At 35.5% G+C, this 14,483-nt stretch overlaps 3 protein-coding genes across 9 annotated transcripts in view; 1 reads left to right on the top strand and 2 right to left on the bottom strand.

Moving 5' to 3' along the window:
• LOC111458201 (cyclin-B1-2-like) overlaps positions 1–495 on the top strand; it is a 3,256-nt gene extending 2,761 nt beyond the window's left edge. Inside the window, exon 4 of the mRNA XM_023100715.1 lies at positions 171–495. Coding sequence (XP_022956483.1) covers positions 171–271 — 101 coding nt within the window. The 3' untranslated portion in view covers positions 272–495. The remainder of the gene's footprint in view (positions 1–170) is intronic.
• A 318-nt stretch (positions 496–813) lies between these two features.
• LOC111458185 (probable transmembrane ascorbate ferrireductase 2) lies at positions 814–4,174 on the bottom strand. The gene is made up of 4 exons (XM_023100690.1): positions 3,787–4,174; positions 2,552–2,600; positions 1,401–1,600; positions 814–1,303 (listed from the first exon to the last, which is right to left on the bottom strand). Exons 1-4 carry the CDS (start codon positions 4,027–4,029, stop codon positions 998–1,000), a joined length of 798 nt encoding a protein of 265 aa, XP_022956458.1. The 5' UTR covers positions 4,030–4,174; the 3' UTR covers positions 814–997.
• Positions 4,175–4,999: 825 nt separating this feature from the next.
• LOC111462629 lies at positions 5,000–14,078 on the bottom strand. Of its 7 annotated transcripts, none has more exons than XM_023106289.1 (10): positions 13,856–14,078; positions 12,272–12,976; positions 12,014–12,095; positions 11,410–11,485; positions 10,246–10,332; positions 9,381–9,514; positions 8,470–8,716; positions 7,502–7,565; positions 5,600–6,317; positions 5,000–5,511 (listed from the first exon to the last, which is right to left on the bottom strand). In XM_023106289.1, the coding sequence occupies exons 2-9, from the start codon at positions 12,879–12,881 to the stop codon at positions 5,785–5,787; spliced, it is 1,833 nt and encodes a 610-aa protein (XP_022962057.1). In that variant the 5' UTR covers positions 12,882–12,976; positions 13,856–14,078; the 3' UTR covers positions 5,000–5,511; positions 5,600–5,784. The 7 variants fall into 7 exon arrangements, with proteins under 7 accessions (XP_022962057.1, XP_022962074.1, XP_022962082.1 ...); XM_023106306.1 differs by having other exon boundaries at positions 5,000–5,506; XM_023106314.1 differs by having other exon boundaries at positions 12,275–12,976; positions 13,856–14,077.
• Positions 14,079–14,483: the final 405 nt, after the last annotated feature.

The following is a 14,483-nucleotide window of genomic DNA, read 5'->3' as shown; positions in this document are numbered from 1 at the left end:
TTTTTTTTTTCCCCCTTTTTTTTTTTTTTTTTTTTTTTAACTTAACATAATGAAGCTGTGTTTTCTAGTCCTATCTCGCCGTGTTTTCATTATTCTATATATATACCCACTTTAGATAATAGTCTCTGCTGGTGTTTATTTACAACTTCCTATGTCAATGTTATTTGCAGACCCAAGGGAGTCTGAATCTTTGAGGCCATTGGACATGCACCATGGAATTGAAGTACGCCTTGGTCTTTCCAAAGGACCTGTTTGCCCAAGTTTCATGTAATCAAATGGCCGCTACATCCAGAAGACAGTCCATCAGACAGCCATATCATTGCCTTAGTTTACCCCTCTTTTTATTGGCACATCTGTTTGTTTGTTGGTCATGACATGTTTTCTTCTTATCAGTTGAACTTTTAGCTTCATAGTTCTATGATCTGTTTGCTATCCCAACTTTTTATCTGATTTCTTATAAATAGTGAACTATAGCTTTCTGTGAGTGTTGTCTGATTTTGAATGTTTCTAAACTTTCAGTACTAAAATATTCAACTTTTTTGAAATGGACTGAACTACTAGATATGAACTTTTCTAAGCTTGGATTTTTTTTTTTTTTTTATCAATATTGATATTTTGCTAGTATTAGAATGGTATGACATCCATCAAATAAAATAACGTTGCACGACGTTTTTTTTTAATGAAAATTGAAGGTGTAATACCATTGTACTACAAATTTTCTTAGCTTTCGATGTTTATGAACAAAACTGCTCAACATGCTTTTGGTGCATAAATTTTTAGATATCAATCGAAGCTTAATTGCCAAAATGAGTATAGCTCACGTGAAAAGACAACATATAACATCTTATTCTCAACTAAAGAATCTGTTTGCTTCTCATTGCTTCTCAACCTAGGATGTGATTTTTGTGTTACGCAAGTTCAATTCTGATATGTTTACAGCAGGAAAGATCCGTCACGCAACAAAAATCCTTGTTCCATTTCCATTAGCTTCTTCATCCTATTCTGATGGCCCCCTGAAAATGTCACCTTTGCCATTCGATGGAGCGATAACCGCGAGAATTACAAGACCACCCAGAAGAACAATGAGGAGACCCAACGAATTTAACAGCAACGCCTCGTTGGAATAGCGTAAAATCACCTTGCTAACTTGAAGAAATGTAGCTTTTTCTAACAAGCCAGTAACAGCTGTAGCAATGGAAAGGCCATATATGTAAACACCAAAGAAAACATGCCATGGCAATAGAGTCGATCTGCTGTTTCTGGAGCCGCCAGGGTACCAAAAGGTTACAAATCCTGCAGTCCACTGTTCAAATGGCGTCATCCTAATGAGTTATAGCTCAACAAGCGGGCTCAAAAAATAAATCATACCATCACACCAGCAGAAATTGCAATTTACGAACCTGGAAGCCGAACAGAAAGATCGAAACTAGACCCAACCATGAATGCAAACTGTAAAAGTTCTCGATTCCTTTGTCGTTGTGGAACTTCAGGGCAGCCCATATGCCAATCAGGCTTAAACAGAATGCAACAAACTGTACTGCAAGATGAACTAGTTTTCTGAAATTTTTGGTTCCTGAGACTGTCTTGTATGCCAACATTGCTGCATCAATACATCTAAGCACGGTGAACAAAACCATTGAACGCACCAGAATGGTAGGAGAATTAACTTTAACTCAAGTTTGTGAATGATTTCAGGATACATATTTCATACATGATTCTAAACCTGACCTCTAGCACGTTTTGTAAAATAACACGTTTCCTGTACAAAACCTAAGACCTACGTGACAAAGCCTAGCAAATGTTTTATACTGTTAAGATCCTTGCCCATTATCCCAGTTTTCTCAACAACAAAAACCATTCAGTAAGCAATAACCATTCAGTAGTAACTAGTAACAACAGTACCAATCTCTCTCATACAACTCTACACGCCACCACCCAGGGAAGAAAAAATTGAGCACATTGAATGTTCTAGATCAAAAGAGCCACTTAAATTACAATCTACTAGTTCCAACTCTCCAACGCTGTTATGTCTCTTTAGAGAAAGGCAAATACTTGCTCTTTAGTAAGAGCCTTTTTTTTTTTTTACAACCTTCTTATCTTTGTGCCAACTGAAAGAGGTTTTCATAACTTTCTTGGCTTGTTCAGGGATATACCTGTAAAATGACTTTCTCTGCAAGCCTACAAGCTTAGCTTTGGTTTAGCTTCCAACTAAGGCTCAAGGAGTTCTTTCCCCGGGATTGAGTGAACGATCTCATAACCCTCCACCCGTAGCCCACAAAAACACTTATTTATATCAAACGTGATTTGCCTTTCCTCCCCCCTTATTTTTTGTAATTTCATATCTCTTATCAAATGCATTTTGTTTCCCATAAAAAAAGAATTCGTGATTTCTCACTTTTAATATAGTAGCATCATATTTTCACAGTCTACATATGCATTCAAATAGTCAAATACAAACCATCGCATCAAAACCACAATGGAAGAAGAACACAAACGTGTGTAAACTAGTGCTTCAAACTACAATTTAAGTCCAAAGAAAAAAGATATTTACCTTCACCATTTAGAAGTATGAGTCCAATGACCATAAGAACAGGATGGACCTACAAAACAGGAGCAACTTCACCAAATAAACAGGAAAATAAAAGGACAAAAAGAATTAAAAATTAAAGTTTCTATTATGTAAAGCATATAGAATATATCAACAGCAAAGATAATAATCATGTTTCCCTCGCGTGACATCATTAGATCCAAAAGTCTTCATGACAATACCATTTCAATACTATGCTCATATCCTTGGGTTCTATCCACTACAAGACCAAACTTATAAACGTACAAGACCATCGGATGCATTATTTAAGTTGAGTTCTAGAATGGGAGCAAACAAACTGTAACAGCCCAAACCCACCGCTAGCCGATATTGTTCTCTTTGGGCTTTCCTTTTCGAACTAGGTTTTTAAAATGTGTCTACTAGGGAGAGGTTTCCACACCCTTGTAAAGAATGCTTCATTCTCCTCCCCAACCTGACGTGGGATCTCACACAAACACTCTCCACTAGGATTACCATCAATATAAAATAAACAATTCTATGAAGATATGCATTAAAAAATAATTTAGATACTAAGATTGAACCATGCTTGTTACTAGATTCATATAAGAGGCACAAGAAATAAAAGTAGATAGCTAAATGTTACTCGAGCTAAGCTGTGTCAATAACAAAAAATTCTATTGACCTTGATGATTGGAGCCACATGTAAAGAATGAATTCTATTTTGCATTATCTCCCATCTTTTTGCAACTGAAAAGAAATGCAGATCACAGATGGCTGACAGTAAAAGATTTCTATATGCATATGACTTCTTTTGCCCACCAGACATGACCAGCCATTCAAAATTCATCTCTAAATTTGTCACCAATACTCCAAACCCCAGAAATAATAGACCCAATTACTCTACGCATGCATCATCAATGGGTTTAGAGCATACAATTCAAAACTACACGAGTACATTAAACAGCCATTTCAGGCTGAAGCTGAGAAGAACTAACAATGGTGAGCGAGTAGTGAGCACCGTTAATTTCATTCCAAACATTTCTGCTGGTGACAAGCCAAATGGTGCTCAAATTTCAAACATCCAAATCCAAAATCCGAAGCAGAAAGACCACGGAAAACTAAATTAACTCAAGACCCATCGAACATGCGCATCAATTCAGAAATCGGAAAAAAGAGGGAAAAGAACAACACACGGAAGAGCAAAATAATTTGTGAATATAGAGGAAATTGCTAATTACATTGAAGATGAGATCCTTGTTATCTGATATAAGCGCCAATCCTCCACGGAAGTGCAAGGTCCACATGAAGACGAGAGTTGCCACAACCATCCCGAGCACTCTCACGGCCATGAAGATCGGGAACTGAACCGCGGGAACCGCCATTGGTTCTTCAGTTGATGAGATAGTGGGGGAAAGAATTGGAGTATTAGGATCTTCAATGGAGGAAATCGTGGGCAAATTCGAAGCCAATTTCAGCTGCATTAAAGAAAAACACTGATCGAATGAAATTTCAGACGTTGATCCCTCCCTAAGATCTCGAGTCACTCATCGCCATTGGTGAGATGGAATGGAAATTTAGGCTTAATTTTAGTATAGAATATTTCAAAGAAAAAAAAAAAAAAAAAAAGGTTTTGCTTTACGTTGACTTTTGGATTAAGGAATCGAGATTTTTCTTCTTAATATAATATACTTTAAAAAAAGAAAATACTTACAAATATTAAATTATTAAATACTTACAAATATTAAATTATTATTATTTAATTATAATGATTAAAGTAGATATACTATCAAAATTGAATACATTTTTTTAATTAATTTTGAGGGATAGAATTTTATATTCAAATTAATCTTAAATAGGATAAAATTGAAATTTTAAAAAGAAAAAAAATTTAAAATTTAAAATTTGTTAAGAAAAAGTATCAAATTCTATAATAATCGACTTTTAATAATTTTTGTAAATAAAATTTTTAAAATGATTCAGATTCCCTCAAAATTAGTCTCAAAATTAATTCCTAAGTGCATTTTTTATCCCTATAACTTCTTTTTTTAATTCTAGCGCAGAGGCTAGTTTGGTTTGGAATAAAGATATTAGGACTTTTCTTATTAATATTATATACATATTATAATTTCGACTCTCGAACTAAGAATTTGAATATTTAATTTTTTTTTTTTAATTAAAGAGATGTGTCTTTGTCTAAATAAATTGTACTAATGACACCTCAAATAGTCTAATATTATTAAAGCTCGTTGATGAACACAAAGCTATCCTGGTCTAGGAAGAGATACAGGAGGGTTTTTCTATGATAGTCCCGTTGCAACCTTTGATTGTCTGTCTCATCTCTTCTTTCTTTGGCATGTAACAAATCATGTTAGCTTTACGAGTGTCTTTTAGATTAAAGACACTCATCACTCGGACCCTTTCCTTCTAAAGTCTGAGTTTAAATTAAAAATCGATCAAAAGATTAAATCTTTTGGATGAAGAGTTGGAAAACGAAGTGTCTGAAGTAGATAAAAGGAAGCTGAAATCAAGCACATGGCATAAAAGGTTGTTATAAAACAGAGCAGGCTCTGGAAAAGAGAATGGAGAAGTTGAAGGAGAAAGAGGCAAATTATGATGCAAAGTTCAAAGCTTTGAACAAAGAGAATGGCCTATGAAATCCAAGGAGAGGAATCTCGAGGCGGAGAAGATACGGCTGAGATTACCTATGGGTCTCACAGCTTGCTTCGCTCCTTCATGCTCCTCTTTTCAAACCTTTTAATAGTCACTTCTCTATCAGACGAAAGAAACCCCTTCTGATCGCTGATGCCCCCGAACCACTTTGGCCCCCTTCAAGAAAAGGAAATGCGGGCTGGGTGAAGCTCGGCTCTGAGGAGTGGTTGAAAAATGGGAGATTAGAAACTGAAGCTCATATCCATGGGGAGCAGGAAGATCTGAAGGTAGCCCAAGAATCCATTGCAGCTAAGCTAGTATGGAGCATGAGAAATCAGTACAAGTGAATAACCCATATACAGCAGAAAGTCAAAAATTCAGCAACTGATTTCAAAGACTCACCCATATATGATTCTTCTATACAGGCTCTCTATCTCTAGTTTATTTCCACAAATAATTCTTTCAAATTCAAGTCACCTGATCTTCACCAGCTTTGAAATAAGGATGTCAAACCTATTTCACTTCACAGCCTCAATTCCTTCAGAAGGTATTTATTTCTACAAAGCCTGGCTATTAATCTCCAAATATCAGCGTCTTCTTGGTGGTGAAAACAGCGGAGAACTCTGAGAGCCATATCTCGAGTAATCGTCGTCATGCACTGGGCTTCTTCTACCTCTATCTGAGTGGACCCTCCCCAAATTTGGGGTCCTTGACGTACCCCTTGAACTTTGGGAGTCGTAACTAAAATCTTGACCACCATACCTCGGAGTGAACGACATGGGAGGACTTTTTACCGAGTCAACGCCTGGAGGTCCGTCGTCTCTGTAATCCCGGGACCATCGTGGTTGAGAGTGATCATTCCCCCTCCCATCATAATCTGTATGATGGTTCAAGCGCTGGTTCGACCAGTTTCTAGGAAGACCTGAACTTGAAGGTTCAGCAGCCCAAAGTCTTTCATCTGCATTTTCTGGGATTGGAGCATTTATGCCAGGAAATTCAACACTCATCTTCTTTCGTGGGTTACTATACTCTGTCTCAGTAATTTCCCCATCTTCCTTTTCGTCTGTTTCCTCATCAGCAAATATTGTAATCCCTGACGGCTGATCCTCATTTTCCGGATCTGAAAGATAACAAGTTTTTTACTGCTATTAAATAGTGAACATAACACTGCAGAGGAGTTCTTTATTTCATTTTTGTTATTAAAATGGTTAGAGATTTATCATCTTTTCTAGTCAGGAAACCTAGATTCAATTTGGCATCATTCTAGGGTTAGCTATGTTGTAACCCTAATCAGGTTCGGTAAGTTGGAATATCTGTATCCTGTCCTGCTGGATGGTTTATTTCGTCAAACCTACACTCCCATATGATATCTCTCCATGTTGGAGAGGGGAACAAAACATTTTTTATAAGGGTGTGGAAACCTCTTCCTAGCCGACGTGTTTTAAAAACTTTGAAAGTAAGCCCGAACGGGAAAGCCCAAAGAGGACAATATCTGCTAGCGGTGGGCTTGGTTTATTACAAATGGTATCAGAGCCAGCCACAGGACGGTGTGCCAGCAGGATGCTGAGCCTCAAAGGGGTGGACACCAGGTAATGTGCCAGCGAGGACGCGATGCCCCCAAAGGGGGTGGATTGTGAGATCCCACATTGGTTGGGGAGGAAAACGAAACATTCTTTATAAGGGTGTGGAAACCTCTCCCTAACAGACGCATTTTTAAAACCTTGAAGGGAAATTCAAAAGGAAGAGATCAAAAAGAACATCATCGGCTAGGGGTGGACTTAAGCGGTTACATAGCAGAACCCCCAAACCAAGAACATCTCCAATAAGCACAGAAGAAAGAATGACTAATCACAAAATTGATGGTCGAATGGCTCAAAGCGGAAGAAACAAGTAACGAATCCAAGTATTTTCCAAAGATGTAACCTCCCTTATCCTCTCCCTTCAAATCTCCCAAGAACTACTCTACTAAGCATTGAGCAACAAAACCCTAAAGTTTATCCTGAAGAGATGACGACATAAAATCAGGAAGAGGAAATATTTCACGAGAATTCTCACAAGTCGAATGCAGCAGGAAACACTGAGAAATGCATCAGGCAGATAATAACTAAAAAACAACTGTTAATTGTAATGGAATCTGAGTTAAGAAAACACAAAATGCTGCCACAAAAATAATTTCTTTTTTTGGCAATGGAAGTAGCACCTCTCATTGATAAAAACAAAAGAAGGTACGAAGACGATAAAATATTAAAAGAACTATATGTAATGACTGAATTGAAAGCAGCATTGATAACGTAATGTAATTACCTAGATATCCCGGTGGGTATCCCAGCTCTCTCATTCTGTTAAGCCAAGGGGGCGGATCAAGTTCCTGAATAGTGAATAGAATATCAAAACAGTAACCACATATGACTCCAACTCATGAAGTTTACGTGTATAGATCAAAATTTCCTATTTGAAAATACGTACTAAATTATGCGTTTAATTTTCAAACCATACACCAATCTTCATTGATTTCTAAACTTTTGTTTGTACCTATTTAATCTCGAAAACTGTTTATTTATGGCAGATGACATCAAGAGCCAAACAGACCAAGAGACAACCTAAGCCCTCAAATTCCTAGTTTTTCTTTAGGAGAATCATAAACTCCTAAGATCCAAAAGGACAACTATCAGTAAGGCAAAAAAGAATAGATGCTCAGAAAGGGGTAAGTTCACATCAGAAGTAGACAGCCCGAGTAAATCCGACAAGAAATCCAAAGGGACTTAACCTGGACCCTTTTATACTATAGCCCCTTTTTCATATTAGCCAATTGGAGTCCGTATTCTAAGCTCCTGAGGCAACATATATATATATATAGATATAGATATAGATATTAGATGTATGTATGTTATATATGTATGTATATACACACACACACATTAGTTGATAATTCTTCTATTGTGGAAAACATCCTAATTTGACATGACTTCCAAATTATCTTAAATTGCCAATTCAAATGGCTATGCACATTACACCTTCTATAGGATCATTCTGTTCCACTCAAAATGAATTAACTATGGAAACCATGAGCTGAAAAAAAAAAATCAGAGCTCTCATGGATATGCTCTTGGGAGAAAAGAACATCAAGCACACAATCAAATGGTAATCACATGCAACCAAATTGGAGTCGAAGTTATTAATTGTAATACTGCGGTCAGTATTAAATTATTATTTGCTTTCCTATTGACAAGCCATGAAGGAAATAATTCTTAAGAACGAGATAGTTATAATACCTTGAGACCTAACAATTGCCGTGTTTCAGCATCAAGAGCTCCTGGCCTCAAATCATCATACTTCCCACCGCGTGAATTCTGATAATATCGGGTTGAATTGCGTGAGCCAGAACTATAATGTTTTTTAGACTTATTGCGGGCATTATTAACTGCAGCATTATCTCTAGGTTTCCGGCAATCCTTTAAGGAATGATTGTAAGAACCACAATTGAAACATCGGCTAGCATCATCAATTATCTTCTGACCTCTAAAAATTTTGCCAAAGAAAAAAGAAAAAGGAAAAAACAAGTTCAAAGTGCTGTAGTAAAAGGGCAAAAGATTAACAAAGCACTAATGGAAGGCACCTAAACATCATGCAAACCCAAGTATACACCCGTATTAATATTAATGTTCTTTACTAGACTAAAAAGATATGAACTATTACAAAGAATCCCATCATTTCCATTGACATGGAAAACATGGAAATCAAGGACTAGTTTTCATTTTTAATATAAAGCTACCTTTACTTCTTAATATTTTCTTGTCCCTTGCTATTAGCTCAACTCATCAACTCAAATTTCATGAATAAATAAGCTTCTGACTCACTACAATGATAACAAAGTATTGTCAATTAGCCTTAACTTCACTATAAGACTGATACGAGTGGTCCTTGTATGGCATTAGGTAGAAGTTTCTAATCCTTTAAACTTGGTGCACTGTAACCAGATTACCTGATTACAGCAAAAAATGAATAGAGTTCTAAAATAACATATCCACTAATTGCACTCTAGGCAACATATTTGCAACATACATGCGAATTAATTATTGGTATTGGATCATTGTTTCCTGTTCTTTTCATGTAATAGTCCAAAACTAGGAAGGGTAACCCACTAAAATATTTCATCCAACAATGGTGAATAAAGAGAATTTACCCTTCCGTATTACTCGAATCATTGGCTGAAGTCAGTCCTAAAGTGAATCCCCGATCATATAGTGGCACAGAATTATCGTCTAAAGGAATAAAACTTTGCTGCTGTTCACTTTTTTTGTTGTCAATCCAGAAAGTCTGCAGTTAAACAACGATTAAGAAGGAAAATACAGAAAGTAGCTAAGAAAACAAGAGAGGAAAAAAACTAATAAAGCATTCACAAATTCTTTACACAACCATATATACAAAGAACCATAAGGGAAAATAGATTTAGTTTTTTTTTTTTTTTTTATGATAAGAAACAATTTTATTGATGAGTGAAATTTACAAGAAGAATGTAAAATCCATGGTGTTTACAAAAGACCTTCCAACCTTCCCAATTTGCAAAATAGATTTAGTTTTTGCCTCCAGCGTCAAACTGAATGAAGAATAATAACATGAACAAAAAGAAAGTTTGTTAACATATTCCCATATTGTGTATCCACAAAGTTATCAGTTTCTTTGTTTCCACGCCCGGCTCACATGTTACTAAAAGCAAGCCATCTAGTGAGTTTGTCAAACATATATCTATTGATTACTATCAGCAATTCAATTGTTCAAACACGATGGTCTGTGGTCAAACAAACATAAAATAAGAATGTTTCAAGAATGACAAAAGGAAGGCCAGATTGTAACTTTTCCTCTCAAGTTGAGACTTGGCACAAAAGATATAAATAGAAGGAAGTAAAAGAACAGGAAACAATGATCCAATGCCTACAATAATAGCTGCTAACTAAACCCAAAAATAGAATCGCCATTCAAAAGTGATATAAACATAGGTAAACAATCTCAGATATAAACGATTATGGACGAAAGGACAGGATAGTCACCACGGATGAAATCTTCTTTGTGCCAACAAATAGAGCAGGAAAAAATGTCTCTTCTCCAGATTCTAGATTTTCAGATTCTTTATCATCCTGAGCAGAGAAAAAAACAAATTCAATTAATTACTCCACCTCCCCACCAAAAACAGACAAAAAGCCAAAATACTCATCCAATGAAAAAATATATATATATATAATTTTTACCAACTAAAAGGACTTAATACAGATTTTCCATGAAATGTTAAAAAGAAGAAAATGGATTTCAGAAGGACGATAAGGTTTAGAAATACGAGGGATTACCTTTGTAGAATCTAATTCACCCCAGACGTTTAATTCATACATTGCACTAAACAGCACATATAGGTTTTCAGACAGCACACTCAAGAATTTTGTCCACAATAAACACTCATAATATCACTTTCGTGCAAACTAACATGGCAGTTTATTTTACGATCCTCCAGCCAGTCAAGAAACCAGTTCTTCCTAGACTCGGCTACACATTAGAGTCCACAATAAACACTCTCATAAGATCACTTTCATTCAAATTAACTAGGTAGTTTATTTTACAAGCACCCAGGCAGTCAAGAAACCAGCCCTTCCTAGACTCGGCTACACCGTAGAATCCTTGGAAAAACTTTAGCATGCTTTCCATAAACTTATTAGTTCACTAGAATTATGGATTCACTGAGCTCTAGTGTTTTTCTCCTCAACACTTGTTAATCTTCATATGAACCTACATGGTATAGACAAACCCATACACATCATTCAGGTTCACTGGTTGTAAGACACACTGCGAAGGGGATTTCATTTATTTTAGAGGATAGCAACCTCATCAACCTATAGCTTACCATTTGACCACTAGCCAACCGTTGGAGGCTTGCTTGCTTCTTCATTCAAAGTCAAAGATTAAGAGCCTCATTTTAAGAAAGTTGAAACAGGAACAATAACTCAAGATGGTGAACTTTAAATTTAGAAAATATCAATTGTGAAGAGAAAGCATAAACAGAAAAACACTTGTGTACAGATGGGTAAGCCTCTATTTAACTATTCAACAAAATTAGATAGAAAATAGTTAATTCTAAACTCCACAAGATTGTATATAACTACATCTTGAACAATAAATCAGAGAAATTAGCTGCAAAGCAAGCAGCACTGACGGATGAGGCTTACTTGGCATAGAAAACCTTGTTGAGCATGCCACTCAGACCACTGCTTTAATAATTCCTCGAGCTTTTGTTTACTAGCTCTGGAAATGAGAAAATGAATCTAGTTAGAAACTTACAAATTATGTTGCTGAAAGAATTTATCTATAAGTTGTTTGACCAACATTACATTTGAATTTTTTTTATAAGAAAATCAGCTTCAACAGGATTAATAAATAAAAAAAAATTTAAAAAAAAAAGATAAAATAAGTATTACAATCGAACATTTTGAAGGAAATGAAGAAACATTTTTAGGGGGATGTGAATTGCCAACTAGGAGAACAATGTTCAATGACAATTTAAAATTTATATGGGCTTCGATGACAAATCAATTTCAGAAAATTGCTTCATCTCACTACTGATCAGTTATTCGGATGTACAAATTCAAATGATGATAGTTCTCTACTCAGTAACACTGGGAGCACTCTAATCCCTTAAAATCCTAATGCAATCAATATCACCATGTTTTACCCTGTTTGGCACGGATAAATGTTTCTTAATTATAACAAAATATTACATTTTATTAAATAGAATAAATAGATTCATTTTGCAGCACCAGTTACACAGCCAACCTTGTTAAAGAATTATACACGATGTGCACTGAAGGCTGTTGCTCATCCATTGCTGTCCTTGGTCTTTTCACACCTGATATTGCTGGATAAATAGAAAAATAACTCTTAGTAACACAATTAAAACCTTGTAAATTATAGAAAATTAGAATAGGATATGCCTTAAAAAGATAATATATATGCACACAGACATATAAGGCTATGGATCAATTTTTGAAAGTAAATCACGAAAGGAGAAAGATTCAGAATAAAAAACCCAACTACCACCACTCCTGTGAATCTTACTGGGGCCTCCAAGATGGGATGGAGACAAACCATTCTCAACGGGCACTCCAGAGTTAAATCCATTCAACTCAATTGAAACTCTGTTGGTTACAGACAATTGACCACCAGTTTTCAAGAAGGATGAATTACCAACCAAATCCTTTTCAAAATTTCTACTTTCAGCATCATAAACATCTCCATATCTCTGACGAAGTTCATTCTGCTGCAAGAGCTCTCTGCTTGGTTGTATGCTCTCATCTGCAGAGTTGACTGACAGGTATTCTGCTTCAGTCCGTATTGTATTATTCCCATTTCTACTTCTAGTATTACTAAAATCTGGGAGGTTATTCAAATCCTCAATTTCCATATCCGAATCAGAACGTTGTGTTTCATCATTAAGGTCAGATTGAGGTATGCAATGCGTATCTTCAAACTGTCCATCCTCAAGCTCAACCCTCTTTATGCTTGCATCATCGTCCTTGCACTTCAAAATACTTGATTGAGAATAAGCTTCTCTTCTTTCATTACAGCTAAGAGACTCATTACTCTCGTCATCATTACCAGAATCACCAGAAGCTGGCAGTCCAATGAAATCCTCAGTACCCATAAATGGAGATACAATGGACAATTCTGTAGCAAATAGTTAACTTGGTAACTGTAGATTTAATCAGCAGGAAGAAACTGAATCCCAGGCGGTATCACCTATCAATAAAAGGTAGCAATGGCACATGTTAACGCCATAACAACACTAAGAACGCTTCAGGTAAAAGTAGACTAGGAACTTAATTAATTACATACAATTTGAATAATATCAATACCAGACTTAGAATCCAATAATTTCAAAGAAATCTCAAGCTTTAAATGTAAGAATCATGGAACATATCTAGGACCCGGTTTCAAATTCCCCTAGAGGCCCACCTTTAGGATATTAACCATCTACAAGCGACTTCATTGCATAACATTGTAGGGTTAGATACTAATCCAAGGAACTGCCGTCTAGAAATTCTGAATATGAAGAAGAATACATATCCAAGTTGTATTAAAACTAAAACAGCATCATCAAGTTGACGTTAATGTATTTTTCAGTACAACAAATTTGGGGTGGACATTTGAACTTCTTTAATTTCTTGTAATCAGCACTCTTGTCCAAGCTCCTTTATCATAAATTATTACGCAAGGCTTCAACGTACTGTATCAGCAACATCAAAACACCAATCGAATGGAAATTAGATGCAAATTGTGAAAACGGAAGCCGAAAATTTGACAGCAAATATAAATGAGCCAGCGTCCTATTAGAGGCAAGTACAGCTACTAGAATTACCAGGAAATCATTTGTAAGCACCAAGCAACTTTTCAAATTTAAAATTTTTGAAAAAAAACAAACAAACAAACATTATTTAAACCATGCATTGAGAAAAGCAAATTCAGACTCAATAGTCAAACGGGACTTTGTAAACAGGCTCAAAATTTCCATAATTCGAGCACATTCCAGTTTAGTTCAGCCTACGTGGTAATCAACCAAATAAGAAGAAACTAATGGTAAGAGGAGTAAGATAGAAATTCGGGTTCTGGAAAAGGTACCTGAGTGGGTCAGTAGCATTCGGACCCTGAATTGGGAAAAGGATAAGCGGAAGAAGGTAAAGCGACTGCAAGAGAGATCTGCCGGAGCCGGAAATTGGAAAAGATCCGCCAGACCATGACGACGAGCGAGGACAGATCAATTGATCCGGGCGGCGTAGTAAATGGATGAGTTCTGGCCGTACGATTAAGATCATTTTTCCTTTTTTCTTTATAAATAAAATCCATTTTAACTCTCAAATTCTCCACATTGTTCCCAAGTTAATTATTTTATATTCAATTTTTTTCTAATTCACTCACTAATTATCAAATTTTTATTTTATATTAAATTTGGAATAGTGTGCTCTACGAATATAAACTTAGGGAGAAACTTACATTCTATACTAAATAAAAGTATATAGTATATAACGTTTTTATATATAATATAGTAAAAATGAAACATATGCAACACAAATATTATTTTTTTTTCTTTTACAATATTAATATTTATCTTTCTATATAGTATTGAAAAATAAAATAATAAAATACATTTATTTTAGATCAAGACAAATTAAACTCCAAATTATAAAAAGAACCAAACACAAAAATGATAACTAATATAAATATACTCAGTTAAAATGATTAGTATCCG

The sequence above is a fragment of the Cucurbita moschata genome, unplaced genomic scaffold (genome assembly GCF_002738365.1).
Source record: "Cucurbita moschata cultivar Rifu unplaced genomic scaffold, Cmos_1.0 Cmo_Scf00002, whole genome shotgun sequence".
Classification (NCBI taxonomy): domain Eukaryota; kingdom Viridiplantae; phylum Streptophyta; class Magnoliopsida; order Cucurbitales; family Cucurbitaceae; genus Cucurbita; species Cucurbita moschata.
Note: the sequence above shows the minus strand (reverse complement) of the source record. Positions and strands in the feature narration are given on the sequence as shown.